This window comes from Bipolaris oryzae (assembly GCF_000523455.1).
Source record: "Bipolaris oryzae ATCC 44560 unplaced genomic scaffold scaffold_101, whole genome shotgun sequence".
NCBI classification, from domain to species: domain Eukaryota; kingdom Fungi; phylum Ascomycota; class Dothideomycetes; order Pleosporales; family Pleosporaceae; genus Bipolaris; species Bipolaris oryzae.
Genome location: NW_006911377.1, coordinates 60,850 through 87,671, shown reverse-complemented (window position 1 = coordinate 87,671; position 26,822 = coordinate 60,850). Strand labels below are relative to the sequence as shown.

Below are 26,822 nucleotides of genomic sequence, written 5' to 3'. Positions count from 1 at the left end.
TGGACCTTCGAATTCACTTCATAACATAAGCCGTACGAAAAATTCAACACAAGCATTCACCATGCCTGCCAAAGCCAGTACAGATGATCTCCATGTCGCGAAGCTCTTTTCCGTCAAGGGCTACGTGTGCGTAGTCACTGGAGGAGGCTCTGGCATTGGATTGATGGCTGCCCAGGCGCTGGCCGCCAATGGTGCAAAGGTACGTCTCAGTCATGGTAATGTAGATAGCTAGGCATATCTGACCATTGAGTCAAGGTGTACATTACTGGTCGTCGCCAAGAAGGTAAGACAAAGCTTATTCAGATTGTCGCGATGTCCGACCTCTCAGCTGACTCAATGGACAGCGCTTGAAACGGCAGCCAAGTCGCACAACCCCGATGAAGGTGGCCAGATAATACCCCTCTCACCTTGTGATGTGACGAAGAAGGACGACCTAGAGCGAATGTACCAGGAGCTGGCATCCAAGGAAAAGTACATCAATCTGCTTGTGGCGTCGGCCGGAGTTTCTGGTGAGAAGGCGATTCCAGACGCGGAGAAGGCTACCGACATGAAGAAGAAGCTGTTTGACAACGAGACTTTTGAAGGGTGGGCGGACACGTACACGACGGACGTGACTGCCGTGTACTTCTCTACCGTTGTTCTGCTACCACTATTGCAAGCTGGGACCGAAACTCACGGGCACCTGTCTGCATCGGTGATTGTGATTAGTTCCATGTCAGGCATCATCAAGGACGCGCAGGGCCATTTCAGCTACAACGCGGCCAAGGGCGGCACGGTGCACTTGAGCAAGCTCATGTCGGCCGAGTTCCAGAAGCTTCGGATTCGCGTGAACAGCATTGCGCCAGGTTACTTCCCGTCTGAGATGACGGCAAAGGAGAGCGACGAGCAGCAGAAGAGCGACTTGCCAGACGAGAAGATCCAGGAAAAGGGACACGTTCCACACGGACGTGCCGGGAGCGACGCAGAGATGGCGCAGGCGGTGATTTTCTTTACCAAGAACTCATATGTCAACGGGCAGATTCTGGCGGTTGATGGTGGCGTGCTCAACGTTGTTAGCTCGTGAGGCAGGGGCCAGGATACAAGGACAAGGGGCTGGGGTGACTCGGAGCCAGTGTGAAGCGTTGGATGGCAGGTGCATATGCGCGTGTACTAGTCGACTAGGTGGAGGATTACGTGATTATGATTAGCGTAGGGCAGAAGCATGGGAGAGAGACAATCGAGTATGACAAGACATGTCTGGGTCGTGTGTGTGTTTGGCGGGACGAAGGTTCCTGTTTGGCGCCGATGGGCATTGGCAGACGGGTGGCCAAAGCAAAAGTCATGGTTCCCCACATTCCCCGCGATAAGGCCAAGGTTGACGGCGATATGGTAACATATGGCTGACGAGAGTGAGAGGTATGGTTGGATGCGACAATGACGGGCAATGCACCGAGTGGACGAAACAAGATGTAAGGAGGCAGCTGGCGTGTACCTGCGCCTATATGCACACGTGTACTGCGCAAGCAAGTGTAAGTATCTAGGTACATGGACGAACGGTGAGCAGCAGCACGTGAATACGCGTGGACAGGGTTGCGAGCCCTGGCCTACAGACGGCGAAAAGTAAACATGCAGTAGGGGAAACGAGCCAAAAGAAAACAAGCACGCAAGACAGATGAGGTAGATGAGTGGGCTGGGCAGGTAGTAATTGGGCAGAGTCGAGCAGAGCAGGTAATATGTAATTAAGCGGACGGCGGGCGAGTAGCACAAGCGAAGTGGGTGCATGTGCTGGGGGCGGGCATGCAGGCATGCAGTCGAGTGGGTAGCGGTCTGGTCTGGGTAAGTAAGTAGGCGGGCACAGCACAGCACACGGCGTCAATGGAGCGGTGGAAGGAAGACAGTCGACAGTCCACATTCCACCCTTGCCTCGCCCTCGTCTCTTGTCCTTGTCTGCCCGACGCCAATCTCAACCTCACCTTCGCCCTCGCCCTCGCCCTCGCCCTCGCCCTGCCCATGACGCCGCCCTCGCACCGCGCGCGTGCCTAGCGACTTTTGACAGAGCCGGCCGACTCAGCGCAGCCACAACAGCCGTCTCTGGTAGGCGGCAGCGGCCCTTTGGATTCGTTGGCCAGGCTTGGAGCGTGTTTCGCGGCCAGGATCCCCAACTGATAATTGCTCTTTCACAGCCAGGGCGTGCGACGGACCCCGCCAACAAACCACGCCGAGCGGCGCATGGACGAACAACACCCGCAGCAAGAGTAGCAGCAAGAGTAGGCCTCGTCGGGACCTGAATGCAAACGCCCCCCGACGGCTCTTCCAGTTCCTGACGCCGTTACGGTTACTGCGCTTGTCGGTGTCGTTGTCATTGACATTTTGTTGTTGTTGTTGTTGCTGTTCCTCCACTGCTGCTGCTGCTGCTGCGCCCGCCGTTCCTGCTGCAGCTGGCTCGAGGATATGCACACCGCAGCGAGCCACGCACCGCCGCCCTACCTCGCCCACGACTCCTGCCAGTCCCGTGACAAGCCGCCCACGGACTTGACGCGGACATAAGAAAAGGCCGTCACCAGCTGCTGGCACTGGGACCACGGCCGCCCAAAGCCATTATGGTCTCACATCCCCAAAGGCCCTCGCATGCGCCCTCCAACTCGCGCTCCTCACATCCCTCGTCCACCACGCCTGGGGGCCACTCCAAGAAGCCCTCGTCATCCTCGTCGTCCAATCACAATGGCCATGCTCGCGACCGCGACCGCGACCGCGACCGCGACCAGCGCCCAAGCAGAGAAGGCACCGCCCAAAAGGCTGCCCAAGATGTCGCCGGCCTCAAGGACTACCAGCTGGGCGACTGCTTGGGCAAAGGCGCCTTTGGCAGCGTATACCGCGCCCTCAATTGGGGCACTGGCGAAACGGTTGCCATCAAGCAGGTCCGCCTCGAAAACTTGGGCGCCGCAGATCTCAAGAACATGGAGATGGAAATTGACCTGCTCAAGAACCTCAACCACCCCAACATTGTCAAGTACCATGGCTTCGTGAGGAGCTCAGAGAGCCTGTATATTATTCTAGAGTGAGCATTGCCCAAGTGGTTGCCTTTGCGCCGTGCCCAGTGCTAACATGTCCAGGTACTGCGAGAATGGATCGTTGCACAGCATCTGCAAGAACTTTGGAAAATTCCCCGAGAACCTCGTCGCGCTCTACATGTCTCAAGTCCTGCACGGACTCCTCTACCTACACGAGCAGGGTGTCATACATCGAGACATCAAGGGCGCCAATATTCTAACAACAAAAGAGGGCTTGGTCAAATTGGCCGATTTTGGTGTAGCAACAAAGCAGTCGGGTCTAGACCAGTCGAGCGTTGTGGGCACGCCCTACTGGATGGCCCCAGAAGTCATTGAGCTCTCTGGCGCCACCACGTCGTCAGACATATGGAGCCTGGGATGTACCGTCATCGAGCTGATAGAAGGAAAGCCGCCGTACCACAAACTACAGCCCATGCAGGCCCTATTCAGAATCGTCAATGACGAGCACCCGCCGATCCCTGGCAGCGCGTCTCCAGTTAGTAAACCCTTCGCAGTCCCTGTTACCCTGAAACGTCCGCGTGCTAACCCTTGCAGCTTCTGCGTGAATTTCTCATGGAGTGCTTCCAGAAAAACCCCACACTCCGCATCTCTGCCAAACGTCTTCTCAAGCACCCGTGGATCCTTAGTGCCAAGCGCACTGTCCCTGCGGTACCCACAAAACCTACCGAATATCAAGAAGCAGTCAAGTCCGTGCAAGAGTGGAATGAAGCCCTAAAGTCGCCCAATTCGCTGCGTAGGACTTCTCGCCTTTCTGGAGTACATAGGTCCTCTCCTTCAGCAGCAAACGGTCCCGGCGCAGTCTCCCGTAGGGCAGCGGTCAATGTCAACCTCAACATATCAAAGCACAGACCTACCGCAGAATCATTCCGCTCTCCCGAGTTGGATCACGACGATAATTGGGACAAGGATTTTGCTGAGAGCATATCCCCCCGTGCCCTGCAGATGCCACACCTCAAGCCCCAGGATAACTTTGGTGGTCTCTTCTCGGGCGACAGGTTGAAGGCCTTTGCCAGTTTTGAGTCGGTCACCGAAACTCCAGATTTTGGGGACGGAGAGGCTACGGTCAAGAGCCCAAAGAGCATGCAACAGTGCCAGAGCCTTCCGAAAGCGCCGGGTCAAAGATCAAGCGAAAGAGCGAACAGAGCAAGCGCCAAATCTAGCAGCACTGGCCGATCTTCAAGGTCAGCATCGAGTGCCACCGATTCAGAGTTCGAGGACAGGCACGAGGTACAGCCAAGAACGGCATTCCTTCGGGCAACACCGCGGTCTACGCAGCCCCTAAGGCCAAGGACCGCGGCCCCAGCGCGGCCCAGCCAGCTTTTCCGTGAAGATACGATTGAGGACTATTCGGATCTTATGCCAGCTGACGAGAATGCCTTTGCACGCAAGTTGGCGTCCATGCAGTATGCTCAGCCACCGGCTGTGCAGCCCAAGCAAGCAGCCGCTGCCAACAACTTGCCGTCTGATAATTTCTCTCCTCGACTCTTCCATCCAAGCGATTTGAGGGCAGGTCCAAAGTCAACACGAGACTTGAAGTCAGGTGGAAACATTCACCAAAGATCATCAAGTTCGACGTCGAATCGCAAGTTGCACCGGACACAGTCTGAGATTGAGATTCAAAAGTACGCCGAGGACGAAGGAGATGACTTCTCAGATGTCTTTGGTGACATCAAAGGTCGTCTTGCCAACCCCACTCGAGCCGAAAGCGACAGCGGAAGTGAACACAGCAGCCTTGCCATGATTACATCGAAAATGGCAAGTTCATTCACCATTGCCGACGAAGATGATCTTGATCCATTTGCCAACCTGGATGAAGGCCTTGACAACATCAACCTGGAGAACAACGTTGCCCGCGACCGGGACGATCGACTGACGAAGATGACAGAAGGCCTCGTCGGCTGCTTGAAGATCAGCCAGCCAGATGATGAACTTCTCGAGATTGCAGACCAATTGTTGCAAGTACTGCATGAGTCACCAGACAAACGGTCAATCATCCTGCGAAGCCATGGCATGCTGCCCATCTTGGAAATTCTCGGGACCCGGCCACACAATGAAGTAGTTCTGCCGCTTCTGAAGATCATCAACCTCATTATCCTGGAGGATGCCGAGTCGCAAGAGAGTTTATCTTTCCTCGGAGGAATCCCCACAATCTGCCATTTTGCCTCCAAGAAGTTCCCAAGTGACATCCGGAAAGAGGCTGCGGCGTTTGTGCGACAAATGTATCAGACAAGTACCCTAACGCTCCAAATGTTCATTGGATGTGGAGGTATCAACGTGCTTGTAGAGTTTCTCGAAGAAGATATCGACGCTGAACGCGACCTAGTGCTCATTGGTGTCAATGGTGTCTACGGTGTGTTTGAACTGCAGGGCCCAACGCCGAAGAACGACTTTTGCCGTATATTCTCAAGATCGAGTGTGCTGTATCCACTGAGCTTAGTCTTGAACCGTATGGTCGAGGAAGATGGCGAGGTTGCACGACTCATTGTGGGTAGAATTGTTCAGATCTTCCTCATTTTCTCGCAGGCGGAGAGTCATGTCAAGGATCTCGTGGCGGATCGAATGATTCTAAAGCGTAAGTCATTCTCTTTAATGACACTGTGCAACACAACTAACAATCGCAGGCGTTCTCAAAGACCTTCGCAAAATGGCTCCACCACACCAAATCACGATGCTCAAGTTCATTAAGAATCTGAGCTCCCTCTCTTCTACCCACGAAGCCCTCCAAAACTCCAATGCCATCGACATCCTTATCGATCTGCTAAAAGCTACTCGACAAAAGGACGCATTGAGCCGCAGCCAGAGTCGATCTACATTCGACCCCAAGCGACTACCGCCTTTCCACCGCGAAATCTCAAACCAGATCCTCAACACAATGTACAACTTGTGTCGACATAATAAGAGCAGACAGGAGGAGGCTGCCTTGTCCGACATCATTCCCTTGCTCAAAGATGTTGTGCGTGAAGGCGGACCACTCAAGGAGTTTGCCTTGCCCGTACTCCTAGAGATGGTCAACTCTGGCAAGGTGGCGCGTAAGATGCTGTGGGATGCAAAGGGTCTTGCATTCTACGTATCACTCTTGGGCGACCGCAATTGGGCTGTGACTGCCCTGGATGCCATCTTCGTTTGGTACGTATCATCCTATCATTCACTGGCTGCGTACAGTAGGCTAACAATCATGCAGGCTTCAGGAAGAGACAGCGCGCGTCGAGCAATACCTCCTTTCTCCTCAATCAAACTTTACAGCTGCCGTCATCTCTGCATACACCTCTGCCGATCTGCCGCACTCCACGTTTGAGAACATGCTTGAGCCTTTACAGAAGGTAGTCCGTTTATCACCACCTATCGCTGCTTCGCTTGCCGTGCCAGAGATCTTCAGTCGGACTGAACAGAAGCTTGGGCACAAGGATGCTGTAACGCGTCTCAACTTTCTTCGTATTCTTCGCACAATTTGCGATGCAAAGGATGAAGGATGCTGGCTCGTGCGCGCTTTTGGCTGCTATGAGCGAATCACTTGGCTCATGGAACACGATGCTGCCGTGCTAGTGAGGCAAATGGCCGAAGAGCTTGTCCGGGCTTGCGATGAGGTAGAGCTCTCAGGCATTAACAAAGGCTCCAACGGCAAGCGGAGTCTCAGTCGCGCGTCTACCAATAACCTGAATTTACGGCGCCCTACTTCTTCAGCTGGTCGACGCGACGGCTCCGGCTCAAGTACAGGTTCTACTATGATTGGTAGCGGTATGGGGCTGACACCACCTACACCAAACTCCCTTAAGAATACATTCATGCTACCGCCTATGAATGGCACGCCTACATCATTGGGCAGTGGGCGCGACCGCATCACACGCTCTCAATCCTCGAACGGAATGTGGGATCTCGCCGAAGACCCCACCACCGTCCTTCCTCCATCTTCTGGTCGTTCTAAACCACCAGCTCTAGCCCGTAGCTCCACTACTTTTGCTGCTGTTCCGGGTACACCTGCTGCAGCCCGCACACCATCTCGCCCACCGTCTCGTGACGCTGCGTCTTCGCTCGCTCGTATAGAAGCCAACAACTCCAACAGTAAATCCAACTCTCGCCTCCCTAAAGCCCGCCAAGGACGCCTCAGTGAAGCAGTAAATAGGAGACGGCAAAGTACTGTTGGTGAAAATGACGCCCCCATCAACGGAACACCAACTCCCACACCAACAAATGCTGCACCGCCTCTTCCGCGACTTCAAATCGTAAGACGTAGGAGAGAGACTAGTGGTGGGGAATTGAGTACCCCGGTACGTAAAGCGACTGCGGATTAGAAGGCTGTTGTGGCTGGTGTCGACTTCCCAGCGAGTGACTGTGGATATCTAACGCAAGTCAGAAGACGGAGGGGATGGACCGGTGTTTAGAGACACAGCATGGCTAGTGTTTAATCTGGTCACCCTGGCGAGACTAGGCGTTTGGTTTCTTTCCTTGTGTATCTTTTCTCCTTTTCCTTTTGTCCTAACATGCATACTGGCGCTAGGTGTTATCCAAACGCTGCCTCGGGCAAGCACCATGGGGGTTTGTTGCAAAGCGGGGCGGCATTGTCATTTGGATTTCAGGCGGCTGGGCAAAGCATTGATATAGACGTCTTGTAGGCCTTGCTTCTTTTCCTATGTTCTGCATAGCCTAGGCGTTTTGCTGTCACTGGCTGGCTTTTCTCTGCAAAGGACAGAGAGAGGCCAGATGAGAGTATCTTCTTTCTTTCTTTTCTTCTCTTAACTCGGCATCAGACATTGATGAGTGGTAACGGTCATGTTACTGATATTGTATGCTATGGCTGCAGTGGTATTGCGTATATACCGACATGCGAATGGGTTAAAGACTGGAATAGGGGATTACATGCATAAGAGCCGAACGGTGAAAGAAATGTGAAAGAAGTATTCAAGCATGACTGGCATTACATTGACATTACTACATACAGATTTTCTTCTCCCACCCCGCGTAGACCAACGTGGGATACATGTCCAACCCCGCATAAATCATGATACATGAGCTTGGAAGCACTTACAGCTCCACTGATATGGAGGATATTATAAACTACAAGATGACGAGTCCAACAACAGCCGCAAGTACCGCAGCCCCAGCCCCAGCAACCTTTGCCGCTCCACCAGTAAACTGAGGTAGTCCAGGGCTAGTACTCGTAGCATTCGGCGCCTTAGTAGATGACGACGAAGACGACTTCGCAACCGAAGGAAGCGCCGCACTCGGCGAAGCCGTCGTCTTGGTCGAACTTAGCTTCGTCGTAGACGGCAACGATGACGGCGATGCCGACACCAACACAGTACTCGTCTCCTCCTCCGTCTCCGTCTCAACCGCACTCTCCGTCTCCGTCTCGGTAGGCGACGGCGTGGGCGAAAGCGACGGTACCCCCGTAGCCTCAGCAACCGGCGTCGTCGTCTCTGCGGAATCCGGGATAAGCGGGACATCGAGCCCAAGCTGCTTTGCACACTCTTCTGCATTGAGATTCTCGGGGCAGCAGTAAGTTTGGTTTTGGTTGTCGTGGGTGCAGTAGTCGCCTGGACCGCATGCATCTTATTCAAGAGTCGCTGTGTTAGCTTCTTCATCTAGCTTCTTGACATGGTTTTATGGCATGTTTGGTAAAAAAAAAGATGGGAGGAGGACGAGGGGGGAGGAGGGGGAACGTACTTCCAGTCCCATCTGTACAGCAATGACTCCCATCTGTTGTTGAGTGGCAACTTGTTACGCTGCCGTCAGATGGACACTCGACGTATTCTGCGCCGCAGGCCTCGGCGCATGTGTCGCCGGGTCCGCTGCATACGTCGCTGGTGGGGTAGTAGCCTTGTCGCTTTGCGATGGCGGAGCCGCGGCGGAGCATTGCGGCGAAGTTTGGGTGGCGTGATTGGGCGCGTGGGGTGAGGGCGAGGGAGGAGGTGGTTAGGAGGGTTAGGGTGATGAGGGCGTGGGGGATGTGCATTTTGACGATTTACTATGTACTATGAAGTTTGGATTGTATATGATGAGTAGGAGATGTATGTGACTTGGGAGATGGGGAATGGGGGGGATGGAAGCTGAGGGTGGGTTTATATATCCATATCCATCTGTGCCATGGCGATTGACTTGTTCAGCTATGGCTATGGTGTGTAGTGATGGTCCTGGCGTAGACGGTAACTTCCATCTTCTAGGCTCCCAAGGTCCCCCCTCTCCCCCCTTCAGCCGCTTCTTTTCGCCTACTATTGCTTCCTCGGGTTTGCTTGGCTTGACAACAAGCATACAGACCGGTTTATCTTGTCCCCACTCCTCTCTCTCTCTCTTCTGCTAGAAGCTCAGCGGATTGGTCACATTTACGTCACTGAGGCGCTGCGGATATGCATATATCGCTAGTGGTTTCTAATTGACAACTCATACTTTTTTTTAATGCGAGTATGGTGGTAGGCAACGAGAGGGCAGACAAACAAGGCAGATTTCTGCGGTGTGCGCTTCGCGTATATCGCTTTCTGGACCTGTTTTGCGGGGAGCTGGAGGTAGATGGGCCAATCATGGGGAAGTGTGGCTGAAAGATTGACGATGGGGCCCTTGTTTAGGTAACTTGGGCGGGGTGAAGTTGTTTTTTGTTGTTGTTCCTGCATGTGTGGGGAAGGAGGAGTGGTGCTATATTTGTTGGAGCTGAGGTGCGGCTGGGTGGTTAGGACATGTCGTAGCGTCAGGCTGATTGGTGCGTGGTTTGTGAGGGAGATGATGGGTAGGGGTTTTGGTTTGGTGATGGCGGTTGGGGATATGTTGTCAGTAGAGGAGATTTTACTGAGGATTCAAGAATGGAGGTAAGTTACTACTTCTTCTTGTTTTTCCTTCCATGGCAGTAAAAAGATTTCAAGGTCGTGTCTTGTCAATAAACTGTAGTCCATTCCGAGTAATGAAACCATCGCTAGCGGTATTTTGGCCCCCACAGCCACATTTCACCATCCCATCTCCGCTAGTCTGTATACACACTAGCGTGCTTGACTCCAGCGGTCAAGCTGAAAGCATCACATGGCTGCCGATTCCCCTGCGCCTCCCATTGTTGCCTGACGATTCGTCGCCTACAATGCATCCGACATTATTCAAGACGACCCAAACTGTGCTTCCCGTCTAATCGGTTATGCCTCTGCCAAAATGCCTCAGGCGCCCGGTAGTGCGTCCAGCCGCGTCCGCGGGCCAATCGCAACGGAAAAAGTGTCGCATGTGCAACCATCTCGACCCGAGAGGCCACGCCAACTCCGTCTACGAAACTGAGGCTGTGAAAGAGCCTCGTGCGAGTTTGAGCCTTGTGCTGGATGCGTTGAGCCTCGCAAAGGTCACGGAAAGTGGGTGTAGATTTTGCTATGTTGTGGTCCTTGTGCTAGATGCTTTCTTCAGTGGATGGAGAAGTGCAAGAGCTAGAGTGCATGTTGATATTAAAGAGAAGGCTACAATTAAGATTACGCTTGGTGGGAAGCGCTGGAAGGATGAGATTGCGGAGATTTATGCCGCACCAGGTAGGCTACTGTTTTCCATAGCGGATGCCGCGCTTTTGCATCACATGCTTGATTCCTTCTTGAGCACTCTGCATTAGCAAGTATTTGGTTATCTACTACGCTACTTGATACTATCTAACAACTTGCAGCGACACGTCCTCCATGGCCTACTCTAGGCTCTGCCCACCACATACCGGTCAACTCAGGATCTGATGACACTTTCAACTTCATTAGACGTTGCATAACAGGTTGCATCGGGAACCCAAAACATACAGCATGCAAGTTTCCTTGTCCTTCGGCTTTCTCGCCTCCCAAACGTCTCCTCGACGTAGGCAAGAGTTCTTCGCCAATCAGGCTCATCGACACACAATGCAAGAACTTTCAGTATGCTGCTCTGTCGCATTGCTGGGGATCCTCCCAGCCGCTAGTTTCAACAAAAGAAACCTGGCCTAAAATGTCGGTCAACATGTCCTTTGATACCTTTCCACCGCTATTCCAAGATGCCATCATTATCACCCGTCAGCTCGGCTTACGCTACTTGTGGATCGATAGCCTTTGCATTATTCAAGATTCAGTTCGAGACTGGGAGACCGAGTCAGCGAAGATGGGGAGCATCTACCAAAACAGCTACATCACTATTGCCGCAACGCAGTCTGCGAATAGTAGTATACGATGCTTAGTCGAAAGGCGAAAGCCTGTGAAAATACCATACAACAACACCACTGGAAAACAATTTGCGCTGAGAGCGCGAAAGATCCTGGACCATCATCCAAGCCATGCCCCTGGCGGAGGTCCTGCAAAACCAGTTGGTCCACTTATGTCACGTGCCTGGGCGCTCCAGGAGCATGTTCTCAGCACAAGAATACTACACTACACCGCAACAGAATTGCTATTCGAGTGCAAAACTTCGTATCGATGCGAGTGTATGCCGGAGCGCAGGGCCTACCCCACCACGCCCTCCCTGATCCCAAAAGCGGTGGCTAGCAAGAAAACAGATGCCGTGTGGCAGGCGTGGCAACGCATCATCGAACATTACACTGCACGCCATCTCACCGTTGCTACAGACAAATTCCCTGCAATATCTGGTATCGCGAGTAAGATTAGAAAAGCAACACACTCTGAATATCTCGCCGGACTCTGGAAACACAACTTGGCTTCCGACATGCTATGGCATGCCAATCGGTCAAATACTGCTTGTCCAAATAATTTTGCGCCAGATAATTGGCGTGCCCCTTCTTTCTCCTGGGCAAGCTTAGATGTGCCTATAACATATACGCTGCTGGATGAAGAGGAGCGCGAAACATTTAAACCCATAGTAACTATTGTCGATTGCAAGGTCACTCCTACTGGGCTCAACCCACTAGGTGCCATTTCTAGCGGCTCTCTTACTCTGCGGGGTTCCACAATATCTTGCATGTTGTCTGCGGAAAAGAATCGCGGGGCATGGGAGTACGATCTTATCATCAAGGGCACGAGTACCATACGTATGACACATGACTCCTTACTCTCTGCAGCGAAGTTTGAGGATAGTAACGGAGAAAAGCAACTGACGGTGCGTCGAGCGCTGACTACTGACACCGTATGTCGGTTTGAGGGGACGGTCATGTGCTTGGGCGTTGCTCGGTACGACAATGTTGTTGCGGGTCTTGTGCTGGGGATGTCGGCTCAGCACTCCCCAGCGTGGGAGCGACTCGGCACTTTTGCAGCAGGCACGGAAACGATTGAGCGGTGTGAAGAGATGGATTTGGTTCTTGTGTGAGGTCGATCAGCGTCAAGGGGTCGAGTTTCTATTTCTGGTGTTTTGATCAACAGTTCTCTCTGACATCATGTGTTTTAGCGTTCCGGACTTGAGGATTCGACTACAGCAGAATGATCAGCGTGTCAATGAAGATTTGGCATCAAGCGTGTTTTCCGGCAAGTAGAATTTGGCGGGACCGAGGAAATCGTGGGGTGTGTGCAATGTTGATGGATCTACAAACCTCAATGTTGGAGATAGGAGGCGGGCTCTCCCTTATATCGTATGACGCCCATATACTAGAAGCATAGGTGATATGTTGCCTTCTAGTAAACCCTACACACAAGCTTCGACCATATATCAGAATAGGGCAAGCGGCGCGTGTGTTATCGGAATTGCGCGTTGTGACGTTGAAACAGATTAGAGCGAACTTGAGATTACCTACTCTGAGTCGCTGACATGGTCCAATTCAACACGTCATTACCATCGTATTCGCCAATTCGAGACACACGCAAGGCACTAAACATTAGCGACCATTGATTAAACAGATCAAGCCGGCTTTCGGATGCGTCGGATTTAACTGTACGTCAGTGAAGTTGTTCGCTGATCTTTCAAACGCGTAGGTAAGTTTACTTAGAAGGGTGTATCGTTTGAAGTGCCCGCTACGGTATCCCCTCCAGCTTTGCATGAAGCGAATACGGTATGAGTAATAAGATTCAATACTCTATCAGTGAGCTGCCTACAATCCAGCCTCGGGGTCCACCTAAGTCCCTCAGTCCTCGATGACCCTGGAAATGACGCTGGAATTTGCACGCTGACGCGGCTCAACAGCAAACTCTATGGGAATGTCTGCATACATTGGGACTGAAATCTCTAAGCGTATTGATTCTGATCCGGATAGTCTCTGTCGAAGCAGGCAGCCTTTCCTCTTTTGCCCTGGCAGTCATGAATGTCAACGTCAACTTCGCCTTGCAAGCGGCCGCACGGTGAGCACTGCCTCGGAAGGCTACGCCGAGATACATTGCCTCGAACGACGATGCGCACGCCAAAACAAGGCTGATGCCTGGTCGCGTAGCCCGTCAAGCAAGGTTGGGTCCAACGTCGTAGCATGATGGGGTCGTGGCTAACTATACTAACGAAACTGACTTTTTCATCGCTCAAAGAAACCTGTAGTCTCTAGTAAGTAAGTAGGCGAACTCTCTTGCAATCGGCATTTCATACGTTAGCTCGCATCGGCAGGCTGTGTTTCCCCCCCACCCCCCTTTCTCCAATCATTGTTCTCGACCCCCATCAGCCCATCTGGAATATACCATTTGTAAATATTTCGATATCCCCTTGATACTTGGTTCATCTGCGCATTTCTTGAATTGGGTTGCCAAGAGCTACAGTAATTATGGGCCTGGGTCCTGACACTCTCCCGTCTTTAGACTGACTCGCAAGACGAATAGCAAGCTCAACGACAACAACGGTTGGACGATACTGTTTGTCAATAGAGTCAGGGCTTAACTATGCAAATACTCTTTTGTCTCTATAGAGTTCTATGAAGTAAGGATACTTCCGCCTGTCATATGCAAGTCGGAGGCAAGATGCGCGTCGAAGAGAGTGAATTCACAACCACAGGAGTCGTCAGGTTTCTGCGATGAGCAAATAGGAGTTGAGCGAAAGTTAGGAAGACTGCATGCGATGTTTCAGTACTGCGTGATGTTATCGAGTATCTCAAAAGACGAGTAAACAGTAAGTTTTCCTTGGTGCGTTGTCGTTGTTCTAGATGATGTTGCACGTGCTACCCTCCTATTCAGGTACAAGCGCGTCGATCCCTCGACTAGCGTGCCTTTGGGCGAAACACTTCGAAACGCCCGCATCTACGCTTGTTGTGCCACGGTCCGCGCCTTAGACACTCCATCCACGCAAATAGGACGAAAAACGGGTCCATTTGCCCCACGGCTCATTGCAACATGCTAGTCCCTGAGATGATTTGCTTTTGGCGCCGTTTTGCTGGGCGGTTGGCCTGAGACCCCAGTGTAGACGCCTCGTTTCACAGGCCGAGTGTTTATATAGAAGAATAGCCTTCAACGAGCGGTGGTGCTTTACCGCCCGCACGAAAGAGTTCTGGCAGGTTTGTTCGGTTTTTAACATCGTTCATTTTTTTGTCTTTTTTTGACCTGTGTTCGCTGGTCGTTCGTTCGTTTCGTCACTCGTTTACAAGTACAATATATTTTAGCACAATGCTACACTCGACTTTTCTTCTTTCTCTGCTTTCGAGCACGGCCTTTGCTGGGCTTTCGGAAAGCAACTTGAAGACTTACGTTGGAAGCCTAGAGCTTTCTACTCCTTTCTCGCCAATCAAGGATGACTACAGCACTGGACTACCACACCACCACCGCACGCCTTTTGCAGTCTCACCGGATGGAAAGTCAGCGTATCTCGCATACCTCGGGGCATCAGGAAAGGGAGTCCATGTACAGAAGCTCGACCCTGTTACATTCAAGGCCATCGGAGATGCGGTGACGGTGAGTTGTGCAAAGGAAGCCGGTGGTCTCGTCGCTCATAATGACGGATTCGCCCTTCTTACCAATGAACCAATGGACGTCGGAACACAAAAAGCCCCTCCTAAACGAGACCCGGTAGCTGTACTATACCGTTGGACACGTGGCAAGCGGGCTTTTAAGAGATTCCTTGGTGGTCCAGATAATGTTGGTGAGGCAGGCGCAACGTGTTCACCGTATCTGAATGGGGACCTTGCTTATTCCGAGGACACTGGCATGTATGGAGCTTATTTTGTTGTTGCCAGTTACGAAGGTCCTGCACAAGGTCACTTTGGCGATTCGATACAATACATCAGCAATAATGGTACCATTCAGAAAATCGAGGGCGCTACTAAAAACTGGGGATGCTCCTTCAACACCGGCATCGCCCTCGAGGCTTCTTCCTCGGCACCTTTTGCTAGTGTTTGCGCTGACGACCAGGGTGGAATCTGGCTTAACACAGGAGGCACTGGAATGGAAAAGACTGGTGTGAAGGTATCGAACGAATACGCTAGGAACGGTGCTTCGAACGAGCCCATGGGAGGCATCTCTGGATCCTACAGCAGCCTTACACGCTTCATCAACAAGGACTCGTACATCTTCACCTGGGTATCGCGCGGCTCCAAGGATCTGACCGAGAACAAGCAGCTGGGCGCAGGATACACGACCTCCAGTTACCGAACCAAGAACCGTAACGTCGCTATCGCTACCTTTTCCGACAAGAAGACTATGGTCGGCAAGCAAGCCACTAACCAGCCCGGACCCGATGGCGACTCGCACGTTAACTGGATCACAACCGGTTCTTCAGACTGCCAGAATTCTCGCGTAGCCGCTTTTGATGGTTCCAACGCACTCGTCACATGGGAGGAGATTGCAGAGCCAACTTGCAACTTCCCAGCTATGGGCTGTGAGGGTGAATTCTCGGGCACTTACTTCCAGCTCATCAAGGATGGCAAGAAGGTCGGCGAGCCGATCAAGTCTATGAATGTATATGTTGCTGGAGACATGGTCACCATGGCCGATGGCCGTATCTGCTGGCCTTATGTTGATATGAACTGGTCCCTCAATGGTCCTGTTGCCGACCGAAAGACGACCAATGCTATCAGTTTCGCATGCATGTCATCTTGCCAAGGCAAAGCTTCTACGCCATCGGATTCAGAAGCACCACCCAAGCCCTCGTCGTCATCAAAGCCTGTCTCGTCGCCTGAGCCTACTGAGCCATACCGGCCTGCCGAGCCATACCAACCTGCCGAGCCATACCAACCTGCCGAGCCATACCAACCTGCTGAGCCATCCAAGCCTTCGGAGCCATCTACCCCTGCTGAGCCATCCAAGCCATCTTCACCTTCCCCACCGCCCGCGTACAACACTCCCTCAGCCCCAGTCCCCGCACCCCCAGCTTCAACACCAGCTCAGTACAACGCCCCACCAGCCCCCACACTCTCCTTCTCCCTCTTCAACCCGGACTCCACCCCTAAACCAACCCCCAAACCAACCTCATCATCAACACCCAAGCCAACCCCATCGCCAACTCCAATCAATGACAACAAACCCCGCCCTTACGAATCCGTTTATGTTCCCGCCTCCCTCTCCTTCGACCCCATCATGGCCCCAGCCTTCACTCACATCCTCCCGGGTCTACCTGGTGAATTCACAGACGGGCCCGTGTACGCGACTACCGAGACGCCTTCTGCGCCTACAGGATCTGCGGTGCCGTGTTCAGGTGCCGGTGCTGGTGCTGGTGGTTCGTATGGGGGATCGTACGGAGGATCATATGGTGGCGGTGCAGGTGTGTATGGAGTCAAGGGAGGTTTGTATGGAGATGCTGGCGCTGACTCGCCATGTACATTGCGGACGGTTATCAGACCTTCTGCTAGCAGCGCGGCCTCGTATTAAAAGGAAACCCTCTGCCGTATGCTCGATGGAGAATCAGTGGCTTTTTTTAGGTGTTTAATCGTAATCAGGGGGGGGGGCTCTTGGGGCTCTTTCTCTCTGTTTTGTACGAGTTTTCTGTATACGATATCTTTTCCTTCCTCTCTTTTCCTTTCTATCTTTTCTTTCCTTTTCTTTTCTTTTGTTGGGAAGGGGGGGATGCGACTGAGTTGAATACCCGTTGAGTGGGGATGGCTGGTTTTTGGATATGCTAAAGATAATTTGAAATGCGATGAAAAATTGTTAAATACCCTTGCTTTGAAACATGTGAAATTGATATGTTGGTGATATTTTCTAACTCATAAGACATGTCGAAGGGGTTGAGTGTGTCAAGACTGCCAATTAACGTATCCGTGATAATCGTTATTCAAGCTCATTCTTTTCGTCGCTTCGACCAGTCTCTCGAAACAGGCATAATGCGCCAGATGTCAATCTCGTGAAACTCATAAGATTCATAAGAGCTGGGAATAACACAAGGGGTATTACACAAGCGCTAGCGAAATAAATGCCAACAAAACCACACCAAACTCCTCGCTTTCACACATGTCATAACAGCTCGACACTGTCACCCAGAATCCAGCAAGTGTCATCCTTCTCAACCTCAAGTTGCACACACTCAAATATGATCATGCCTGCCCAACTTCTTGCCCATCTTACCGAGCGTCTTCGCCTCGGCCTTCTTGATCTTAGCTAATCGGGCCCTGTGTACCTCGTCAGTCCTCTGCTCTCCCAAACACACCAAGTCAAAACATAAAACAAAAGAAAACTTACTCTTCAGCAGCCTCCCTCTCCAACCTAGCAACATGCTCGCGCGCCTCCCTAACCGCACTCCTCGCAACCGCCAACGCCCTATCCGCCTCTCTTTCCGCCGCCTCGGCATTTGCTAGACTCTGCTTTGCATTGACGATGCTGGGGTCTCCATTAGATGACTTGCTGAAGAAGCCAGAGGAGATGGTGTTGTTGGGTGATGTGCCGGAGCGCGAGGCTGAGCTGCTGTGGCGGTGGTGGTGCGTGGTTGTAGTAGCTGCATGGGGAGAGGAAGAGCGACGACGAGAGAAGAGCCCGGATTTCTGAGTTGGGGCTGGGGCGGGGGGAGGCGAGGGCTCGCGGCGAGATCCGAAGAGTGGCATTTCTGGTATTGTTATTTCCTTATAGTTACTTCTAGTTATATCTTGTTGTAGGTTGGGCTGGTTAGACAGGGATAGATGCCTTTGTTGTTTAGGGTAGAGGACTGAGAATAGAGGAGACGAGAAAGGGAAATGGGATGTTCGCAATTGACTTCTTTATATGCAATTCGTGCTTTCCATCTCGTCATGTCGTCGTTGCTTCCCGTGTATGACCCCAATCTGCCATCCCGTTATGCAGAAAAGCAGGGTTCAGGCTGGCGACATCGACGTCACAGCCCGCCCCAAAGAAGTGGTGATCAGCCAAAAAGGCCCGCTTACAGCACACATGCTGCGACCGCCACTATCGTCATCGTGCTGTATGCCGCGCTCATTGCAAAACAACAGAAAAGGGGCGTGATGGTTTGGTGCGATATACAGATGTTAGTTGGGTAACTTGTTAGCGTTGGTGTTGAGTGTAAGGGTGGGTCAGAAACAGGGACAAGTGCCGGATACAACGGCGAAAGACCCTTGACATCCCAGACTTGAGAGTGGGCTAAAGAGCTTGATTGAACTTCACGACCAAGGTTTTGGAAGCATTTTGGTGCCGATATAGCCGTTTTTGAGAAACGCAAGCTTGTTTGTTACACAGGCGAGGGTTATGAAAACGGCCCGATGGAAATCCTGTGGGTCAGACATGCACAACGTAAGACTGGCAATGCAAAATGGAAACATGGCACTTTGATAATGTTTTCATTCTTCTATAATGAACAGTGGTAAGTTGCCCGATTCATGCGCTTGCGCGCCCATGTATACCATTTTTATACTCGAGACGCCGCCCAATGCAACCGCTCCATGTTACGACAAAAGATCAGATTACCCACATTGCGCATGATCACTTTGACCAACCACGAGCTTGCTCGTAGTCTTGAGGATGCTAATGACCATGACAGTGCATCCAAACGCCACTACAGCGCCGGCTACATATGTCATTGTGCTTTTTTGCGACAGTTTAATGTAGCAGAGGGGTGGGAGAATGAATGCCAGGGCGCAAGCAGATGTTGCGCCAAACAACTCAAAAACAACGCCAATGTCGCAGGTGAGAAGAGAGAGCGTGAGAGCAGAAATCACAAGCGAACTAGTGAAGATTATGTGGCGGTTGGGGTTGTAGTGTTCATCGGGGAACCAGTAATTGTTCATTACTTCTCGGCAAACAAAGGCTTCCAGCGGAAGTGTGGTAAGCATGTTGAGGCCGAAGAACAGACGTGCAATGTTGACCATGAGATTATCGTTGGGGAAATTGTTGAGCACATTGCCGAGTGTCTTATCGCCAAAGGTCAGGTAACCCGAGAGTGCCATGACGAGACATGCGACAAGAGATATGCCAGTACTATAGTGTGTGACGCGGGAGAAACGATCGATAGTGGGCTTGCGCAGGGAGCCGTATATGAGGAGGCTGTTGTGGTGGCAGACAAAAGCAAAAGCTATGACGCCTATAGATTCGAATATGCCCGAGCGGATAATGAGGGAGCCGCGTAGTTGGCCCTTGGCCTCAGCGGGAACGCGGAAGGATTGTGTGACAACTGTAACGATGATGACGGTCATGCTGACCAAGGCGAAGCCACTGGCTTTGGCAAGCTGTAAACGGATTAGTTGGTGCATTCTCTTGCTCGGGAATGAAGCTACCTTTGAAATGTCACGGTAGAGTGACAGGGGAAACGATATGCCGAGAATGAGCAGAATCATGACAGCTCTTCTGTTGGTGAGTAACCATAGGAAGGACATGTCTTCTAGAGACGGGAACATTGAATCCAAAACCTTCGGTATTGTGTCACCGATAATAACGCAGAAGGCTACCATGCCGCCAAAGGCGCTGTATGCGGTCAATACATGTGTTTGGAGATGTTACATAGCTGACGTACAATAGCCATTGCGCAAGGGATATAGCCACAAGCCCGGATTTCCCAAAGCAGTGTTGTACCGTCGCCTGGAAAGAATCCGTCCCGCTGAGCTTCGAGTTTATGACAATGAGTCGGATCGTCCAGTCTACGATAATGGTGAGGCCGATGAGCAGAGCGGTGCCTGTCAAGAGGCCGGCATTGCGGATAGCGTACGGTTGGCCAATGATACCAGCCCCTCTACTCCAGATTAGCACGTCTTGTTTCACCTGTCGTTGTCGGTGTATGCCTCACATTATACTGTTGGCCATGTTCATGAATGCGCTTCGCATTCCGCTGCGTGGTCGTGCGCTCTCCAAGTGGTCTTCTGGGTTGAAGTTCTGCTCGGCCACCGTGACACTCGGCGCCTCAATGCCAGTGAGCAGAGGCAGCCGCTGTGTCCTCTCTTGCCCCTCTCCATCATTCATATAATCATCTCCGTCCAACTCTACCCAGTCGGCGCTGCCGTTTGCATGTCCATTCAGGCTCCTCCTCGGCTCTTCGAAACGGACGCGGTTCGGGGTTCTCGGAGTGCCATCTGGGCGATGTTGTGCAAAGGACGATTGCCGCTTGATGCCGTCATTTGGACGGGACCCTGGGGGCGCTGGGGAGGTGGATGTAGCTCGCGACGACGAGGGCGATGGCGATAGATGTCGCGGACTTGGTTTGATTTCGGGCTCTAATTCAGAGTCGCTGTCTGAATGATGCTCATGCAGGAGCTTTTGGCTTTCGCTCATCGTGGCATTGTCAAAACTCGGGAGATTCGTACCTTTGGCCAGCGTGGAACCGTCATCCCCGACTTATTACATCGGTCTCAAGAACACGAGACCCCTGTAAATCCACTAGTCTAGATTAGGAGTGGCGCATCCCTTCTCCGAACACCCGCCCGGACAAGCTGCATCGGTGTTCCGTCGACAACCGTTACAGGATAGCGCGTGTATCAATGTGGGCATTCAGTCTCGAATTAATGTGCTATGCGACCTCAGCTAGAATCTAACTCGATTTTGTCTGCTCCGTGTTCGAGAATCTTTAGATTCAAGCCTCCAATCGTGGTCAAGAATGATGTCGCCCAAGTTGAGTTTCTGTATGTAATAGGGAAGTTTAGGTGATCCACATAGGAGACTTCATGTGTCTAAGACATATACACAGTTCTTCATATGCCAGGTTGCTAGATGTAATTTCAAGCGGAATTCCCAAAAATCATTTCCACTCATCTCTTTCATTAAAGCACTGAGTGGGAACGGCCCACGTTGGAACGACCGATGCGTATCTCGAGGGCATGAGTAAAACATACTTCAGGATCTTTCGAGTGGTGTGCAAGAATTCGATACTATTAACTGAATGGCTAGGTGGCACTAAGTTTCCTGTCGTTCTGTTATCAAACCTGTCGAAGGTATAACACTGGCCTATTGTGCACATTCTACCACTTATCTGAAAAGAAAACACTCGCAACATAACACACAGTGGGCTAAAAGATTGCTTCCACAAATCAAACACTAAGAACTCACTATAGCACTGGAACTTTCTGTCGTACAGTGTTGGCCAGCATTGTGACCTTCTACAACGCACACAGATACTGCACAATGTTCACAAGAGCCCCCTTCTTATATCCTCCCAATTTTTGCCTACATGATCTACAAATCTGAACCCAAACCCAAATTACTAAACCCAAACCCAACTCTAACCCGCTTACGAAAGAAGATGTCTTACCTACCCAACCTCAAGGTCTTCAAGAAGACCAAAACTTACAAGACTGCCCAAACCCGCACCACCACTAGTCCCCCAGATACCTACATGAAGCAATCTGCCACCCAAGTCATGCACGCTGCCACTCAAGTTGTACAGGCTCCCACCCAGGTTAAGCATGTTCTCACCCAAGTTAAGCATTCTCTCGCCCAGGGTAAGCACTCTCCCACTCAGGACAAGCATGCTCCCACTCTAGCGACTCATCCCTCTATTCATACGCCCACACCCATTTCCAAGAAGCTTGAAACCTCAGAGGAAGAGGACGTGATGAATATGATCAAACCTCATCCGGAAGAAGTGGATGAGCACTGGGATGAGATGGAATGTCTCACAGAAGACCGTGAGTGGACTGATGAACAGCTGATGGATGAGGCACGCCCAGGACGTCGTCACGCTGCTTAGACGCCTGATCTGATTCCGACAGTCATGGGATTCAGTCTCATCAACATGTAGTAGACAGTACACAGTAAGACTGGGAAAATTCATGTAATTCTGAATATCTCAGACCAAAGATCATGCAGCTTGGGAGTTCTCAAGACAAAGATCATGCAGCTGACTTTTTCAGGGCTAAGGAAGTAGCGTTTAGGTAGCACATCGTCTACCGCAAGCCTATCACACACATAAACAGTAAAAAAAAAGTAGAAAACCATTAGTTATTATTATATCTTCAACCCAGATGTACGTGATCAACCGTTGACCCTTCCTCATTGCCCATGTCCCAGCGCCCAGCGCCGCGCTAAATGTCACCAAAAAAACTCCTATAATGCAAAACTCCCTAACCCAAAGCCTAACTACTCATCGGTCGCATTCATCTTCCCCATCTCAACCCCCACCTCATCTGTGCTCATCCTCTCCCCATTGGGTCCCCTCCGTCCACCCCCTACAAACCCCCACACACTAACACCCGCAACAACCCACGCCGCAATAAGAAACGGCACCATAACCGCCCGTCCCGCGGTCTCAATCGAACACTGCTTCGCATAATCGTCCCGAACCATGCCCGCACCTTCGACGTTCTTGAGCGCGCATGCCCAGGTTTCGAGGTCGAAGGTGCCGTGGTCATAGCGGAAGACAGGGTCAGATGGGCTGGCGATAGTTGGGATGGCGGAGGTGGTGTTGGAGGTGAGTTTGGAAATGTAGGTTGGGAGGTAGCTGGAGGATTTTGTGTGGGTGGTGTAGACTGCGACGAGGGCGAAGAGAACGAGGATGGCGTTGATGATGTGGATGAGCATTGTATTGCGGCGGAAGGCGTTGGATTGAGTCTTATGAGAATGTTAGCTATTTTTCGATGAGGTTTTTGGGGGGAAGTGTTGGTGACGTACTCGTTTCCCGCTCTTCCAGTCGATGATTACGAGGGCTAGGTGGCCTGTGGCGAGCGAGAGACTGATGGCTGCGATGATGATGGAGAGCTTAGTTGGCAAGGTGTGGAGCATCCTGGGTAAGGCAGCCATGATGATATTTGTATTTGTGCTGCTCGTTGTGTCTGGGTCGAATACGAAGCCGGTCATGCGGTTGTCTTCGACGAAGCTGTATGTGATGGCCTTGAGCGTCATGACTAGGATGGCTGTGATGAAGAGAGCGAGGAGAGAGGCTCCATAGATTTTTCGTGCTATCCGGTGATGTGGGCATGAGTTTGTATCGAATGGGTGGTTGAACATGGGCGAGTCATCTTGTTTCCGACGGAGTAGAGACGGAACTTTGGCGATTAATGGTGGCAGACTGAATTTGGACTTCTTTGTGTCGGCCATTTTCTGATCTTGACTCGTCGTTAAAGGCAACCCTTAAGGTCTACGTTTGGTCGGTCCGGTTGTAATGGTTCACTTCTGTAAAGAAGTTTGAAGCAAGTCTTGCCGTGTGGCGACTATGTAGACATCAGTGGGCTACCAATCAGGTATTGCAGAGTAAAAAGAATGAAAGATTGGGACGGCTCGGGAGACAGCATGCGATACGGTCCAGTTAGATATTATCCAAAATTCATCTGACAAACAGAACAACACAAATGCCACGTCAGGCACCCGCGCCATACCTCATGCTATCATTACCCTCTGTTAGAGCTTAGTTGTCAATGCTGCTATGCCAGCATATGGCTGGTCTGAGGCCTTCCGTCAAGGTATTGCCTGAACGGTCTGGTATGCATCCGGCAATTTTTGTGTACTTGGTAATGCAATGACAGGTGTCAAACACTCGTTGTGGTTTTGTATTGGCTGTTTCGGAGGTTCGTGACAACAAGTGTATGAGATGCGCAACGTGCACTGTCCCTAGACTGAACCCACGATGGTTCTCTCACGTCGCAATAATAACGGCAATTAAGCTGAATGCGTATTTATTTTTGTGTCCATACATAAGGCAGAAATAGATGGGATTGATATGCGGAGCATTTTGGCGCCACCTTTTTTTTAATGCTCCGCATAAGATTGGATACGTACCCCGCGTCGCATATGGATTGGGATACAATGATTGATGATACTACCGTGCCTCGTGGATATTGGCTATTAATTATTTGAGAATGACGCGCGTGTGGATAATGGTTGCGCACATTCTGAGGCCGGGCTCTTGTTGCCATGTGACGACAATGTTAAGCATAATGCCAATGCCAAACCATGCTTCAGGTTCTGCTACAAATCAGATCGGTGAGGAGGATGTTTGGCTGGGGTCTTGTATCGCTTCTCGGTTGAGCCCACTTCGGTTTCTTATAGCGAAATGTATCTTTATGCTTTATTAGAACTCAGAACGCGCACATACGCACAATACCATAAACACCGTTAATATCTACATGTGCGAGAACTGTGTGATGGGGGAATTTGTCATATCCGTTAGGTGTGCCGTGTGGGGCGTACACATAGTTGCAGCTATACGAAGTAAGAGTCATTGATTTACACATAAGAAGTGCCATACTGGAAAGGTATATAGTAGACTGTGTCCCACAGCTGTCGTACTGTGAAGCTGAATCATGTCGGTCAGATGTTGGGATGGACGTGAATCAGATGGGTGATGTCACATGTAGTAGACAGCCGAGCGCTAATTGCCCGCAAGTCGCGACAAACCAACAACGCGTTTACACGACGTCCTTTCTCCAACAACAACAATAATTCTCAGCACCCACCATGGCTTTTACAGCACTCAACAACCGCCCATCAGCGCCTGTCGTGCCTGTACAAGCGCCAGCGCCAGTGCCAGAACCGGCACCGGCTTCGGCACCGACACGTGCGCCGCATCCCCAAGAAGTCGATGTCGCTTTTGCTAGTAATCACGAGCTGCGGAAGCGCGTACACGCCGCCATAGGTATGCTTATTTTCAAAGAATGCCTTGAATTGAAATTGAACATACGAGGTAGATCAATATCCAGCACAAAGTACACTATTTCGCGACATTTCAACATATATCCTCAATCAAACTTCGCAACTTGCCGCTGAACCAGTGACTAAGAAGCGCAAGATTGAGGAGAGCAATGGTGCGCAGAATGTCCCGTCCGCAACTGGAGGCAGCCTTACGAGTACTGCAACCCCGGCATTCAAGACATACGCTGGTGTCAGCTTCTCGATACCGCAGCGCAAGAAATTTACCCTCGAGTTATTGGACAAGAAGGACGGTGGAATACGGGCGATTGGTGCGAGCGGGAACGTCGAGTTCGCAATTGCGTGGAAAGATGTTGACCAGGTTTTCTGCCTGCCTATTCCTGAAAAGGCGAAGAAGCAGCACAACTTCGTCATTATACCAGTACATGGAGACGGTGTTGCCCCCGTACCCGAAGAGCTAAAGGCCTCACCGCCAGAGCCAATTGTGTGGACATTTGAGGAAGCTACTGGAAAGAACATCGTAGAAGGCGAGGATCCAGGGCCAACTGCAATGGCAGACGCAATACACCACTGCCTGATACAAGCAGGCACAGGAAAGCACGTCGTCTTTCCCGATTCAGATGAGTTTGCGAGCGCTATCCCAGAGAGCCACAGAAAGGGCGAGAAGGCATACCACGTAAAAGCACACCGAGGAAGTAAAGAAGGTGCGATACTGCTTTCTATTATATTCACGCGTTACACACCTATTGACACTTGTTAGGTTATCTGTTTTTCACCTCTGTGGGTGTTCTCAACGGCTTCAAAAAGCCCCTCGCCTTCTTCGACTTCGCCGCCATAACCAGCATATCCTACACCGCCGTCCTTCGCAACACGTTCAATCTCGTCATCACCACACCCACCGGTGATATTGAATTCGGTATGCTTGATCAAGCAGACTTTGCAGGCATAAATGAATATGTGCAGAAGCACGGCCTTCAGGATGCTAGTTTAGCAGCCGATCGACGTGCTAAGAAGCTCAACGTGAACAAGGTTGGCGGTAAGAAGGACGCCGCCAATAGCGCTGAGGCTGAAGGAGTTGCGGAAGAAGAGGAGAGCGAGCTACAGAAGGCGGAGAGGGAATTGCAGGAACAGGAGGATGATGAAGAAGAGGATGACGACTTCGATCCAGGGAGTGAGGGCGAGAGTGAAGGATCGGGATCGGATAGTGAGGACGAAGAAGAAGAAGGTGAGGGGTATGAAGAGGGTGATACTGCGGAGATTGAGCCTGACGAGGTAGACCACGATGAGATGCAACACTAGTTATCATCTGGCGCTCGGCATGAATACCCAAAATCGCCTTTTCTCCTTCAGCATGCATTAACTGCCCATCCACATGATGATTTTTCTTCTTTTTAGAAAATTCCTGCCTCAATGGGATTTTCCTGGCTATGCTCTCATCCTTATGCCCAGATGCCAGATCTCTTCACAACTTGATTGATATATGTGTCTTACGTGTTCGAAATGGATTTAGCGGGAAGTAACGCCAGTGACATAGCTATCGGGTGCGCACTGCCATACCTTCCACTACATGAGTTACTGCCCGTCGTACCACTCAGATTATCTATCGATGACAGCTGCACTCTTCTCTCAGTCAACTGAGGCTTGTCGTTGGGACAGCAAGACGTGAATCCATCCTCATCATATCCTCTGAATTATCAGTACGCTATTACCAACACACAGCTCTTGTTAGTTTTCTGAGCTCACGAGACCCCTACCAATTCGCATCCCACCGATCTCCATAATCAAAACGAACTGGTTCAAAATGAGCCTTTTCTTCATGGCTTGCCTCCTAGCGATATGTTTACCTATCATCAACGTACAGCTTCCCTACTTCCTCCTAACCGCCCACTTTCTCTCCGTACCACTGAACAGTCACAACAGGAAGCTGACCCCCGCTATACCAATGGACACCACCCCTATGATGTCGCTTGTGACCATGCGGGACGGCCACGACGCCAGAATGACCAGGTTCGAAGAGTGGAGAAGAGGCGAC

At 51.3% G+C, this 26,822-nt stretch overlaps 11 protein-coding genes across 11 annotated transcripts; 7 read left to right on the top strand and 4 right to left on the bottom strand.

The window, feature by feature from the left end:
* Positions 1-61: 61 nt before the first annotated feature.
* COCMIDRAFT_99935 (uncharacterized protein) lies at positions 62-1,063 on the top strand (the record flags this gene model as incomplete). Its single annotated transcript, XM_007691519.1, has 3 exons — positions 62-199; positions 256-283; positions 345-1,063. The coding sequence occupies 3 exons, from the start codon at positions 62-64 to the stop codon at positions 1,061-1,063; spliced, it is 885 nt and encodes a 294-aa protein (XP_007689709.1).
* Positions 1,064-2,579: 1,516 nt separating this feature from the next.
* Positions 2,580-7,339, top strand: COCMIDRAFT_6823 (uncharacterized protein; the record flags this gene model as incomplete). The annotated part of the gene is made up of 5 exons (XM_007691488.1): positions 2,580-3,037; positions 3,093-3,525; positions 3,585-5,622; positions 5,672-6,176; positions 6,232-7,339. 5 exons carry the CDS (start codon positions 2,580-2,582, stop codon positions 7,337-7,339), a joined length of 4,542 nt encoding a protein of 1,513 aa, XP_007689678.1.
* Positions 7,340-8,102: 763 nt separating this feature from the next.
* COCMIDRAFT_99903 (uncharacterized protein) lies at positions 8,103-8,901 on the bottom strand (the record flags this gene model as incomplete). The annotated part of the gene is made up of 2 exons (XM_007691518.1): positions 8,103-8,596; positions 8,712-8,901. 2 exons carry the CDS (start codon positions 8,899-8,901, stop codon positions 8,103-8,105), a joined length of 684 nt encoding a protein of 227 aa, XP_007689708.1.
* Positions 8,902-10,161: 1,260 nt separating this feature from the next.
* On the top strand, positions 10,162-12,275 carry COCMIDRAFT_99916 (uncharacterized protein; the record flags this gene model as incomplete). The annotated part of the gene is made up of 2 exons (XM_007691517.1): positions 10,162-10,537; positions 10,666-12,275. The coding sequence occupies 2 exons, from the start codon at positions 10,162-10,164 to the stop codon at positions 12,273-12,275; spliced, it is 1,986 nt and encodes a 661-aa protein (XP_007689707.1).
* A 2,201-nt stretch (positions 12,276-14,476) lies between these two features.
* On the top strand, positions 14,477-15,901 carry COCMIDRAFT_42574 (uncharacterized protein; the record flags this gene model as incomplete). Its single annotated transcript, XM_007691501.1, has 1 exon — positions 14,477-15,901. A coding segment is annotated over one exon (1,425 nt), but the record flags the coding sequence as incomplete, so codon positions are not given.
* A 480-nt stretch (positions 15,902-16,381) lies between these two features.
* Positions 16,382-16,672, top strand: COCMIDRAFT_99957 (uncharacterized protein; the record flags this gene model as incomplete). Its single annotated transcript, XM_007691516.1, has 1 exon — positions 16,382-16,672. The coding sequence occupies one exon, from the start codon at positions 16,382-16,384 to the stop codon at positions 16,670-16,672; it is 291 nt and encodes a 96-aa protein (XP_007689706.1).
* Positions 16,673-17,324: 652 nt separating this feature from the next.
* Positions 17,325-17,838, bottom strand: COCMIDRAFT_38313 (uncharacterized protein; the record flags this gene model as incomplete). The annotated part of the gene is made up of 2 exons (XM_007691500.1): positions 17,325-17,427; positions 17,480-17,838. 2 exons carry the CDS (start codon positions 17,836-17,838, stop codon positions 17,325-17,327), a joined length of 462 nt encoding a protein of 153 aa, XP_007689690.1.
* An 849-nt stretch (positions 17,839-18,687) lies between these two features.
* Positions 18,688-20,485, bottom strand: COCMIDRAFT_99860 (uncharacterized protein; the record flags this gene model as incomplete). The annotated part of the gene is made up of 4 exons (XM_007691515.1): positions 18,688-19,449; positions 19,498-19,684; positions 19,734-19,949; positions 20,004-20,485. 4 exons carry the CDS (start codon positions 20,483-20,485, stop codon positions 18,688-18,690), a joined length of 1,647 nt encoding a protein of 548 aa, XP_007689705.1.
* A 964-nt stretch (positions 20,486-21,449) lies between these two features.
* On the top strand, positions 21,450-21,896 carry COCMIDRAFT_99922 (uncharacterized protein; the record flags this gene model as incomplete). Its single annotated transcript, XM_007691514.1, has 1 exon — positions 21,450-21,896. The coding sequence occupies one exon, from the start codon at positions 21,450-21,452 to the stop codon at positions 21,894-21,896; it is 447 nt and encodes a 148-aa protein (XP_007689704.1).
* A 389-nt stretch (positions 21,897-22,285) lies between these two features.
* COCMIDRAFT_6816 (uncharacterized protein) lies at positions 22,286-23,242 on the bottom strand (the record flags this gene model as incomplete). The annotated part of the gene is made up of 2 exons (XM_007691487.1): positions 22,286-22,756; positions 22,817-23,242. The coding sequence occupies 2 exons, from the start codon at positions 23,240-23,242 to the stop codon at positions 22,286-22,288; spliced, it is 897 nt and encodes a 298-aa protein (XP_007689677.1).
* Positions 23,243-24,598: 1,356 nt separating this feature from the next.
* On the top strand, positions 24,599-26,089 carry COCMIDRAFT_6815 (uncharacterized protein; the record flags this gene model as incomplete). The annotated part of the gene is made up of 3 exons (XM_007691486.1): positions 24,599-24,776; positions 24,829-25,494; positions 25,551-26,089. The coding sequence occupies 3 exons, from the start codon at positions 24,599-24,601 to the stop codon at positions 26,087-26,089; spliced, it is 1,383 nt and encodes a 460-aa protein (XP_007689676.1).
* Between the last annotated feature and the right edge of the window lie 733 nt (positions 26,090-26,822).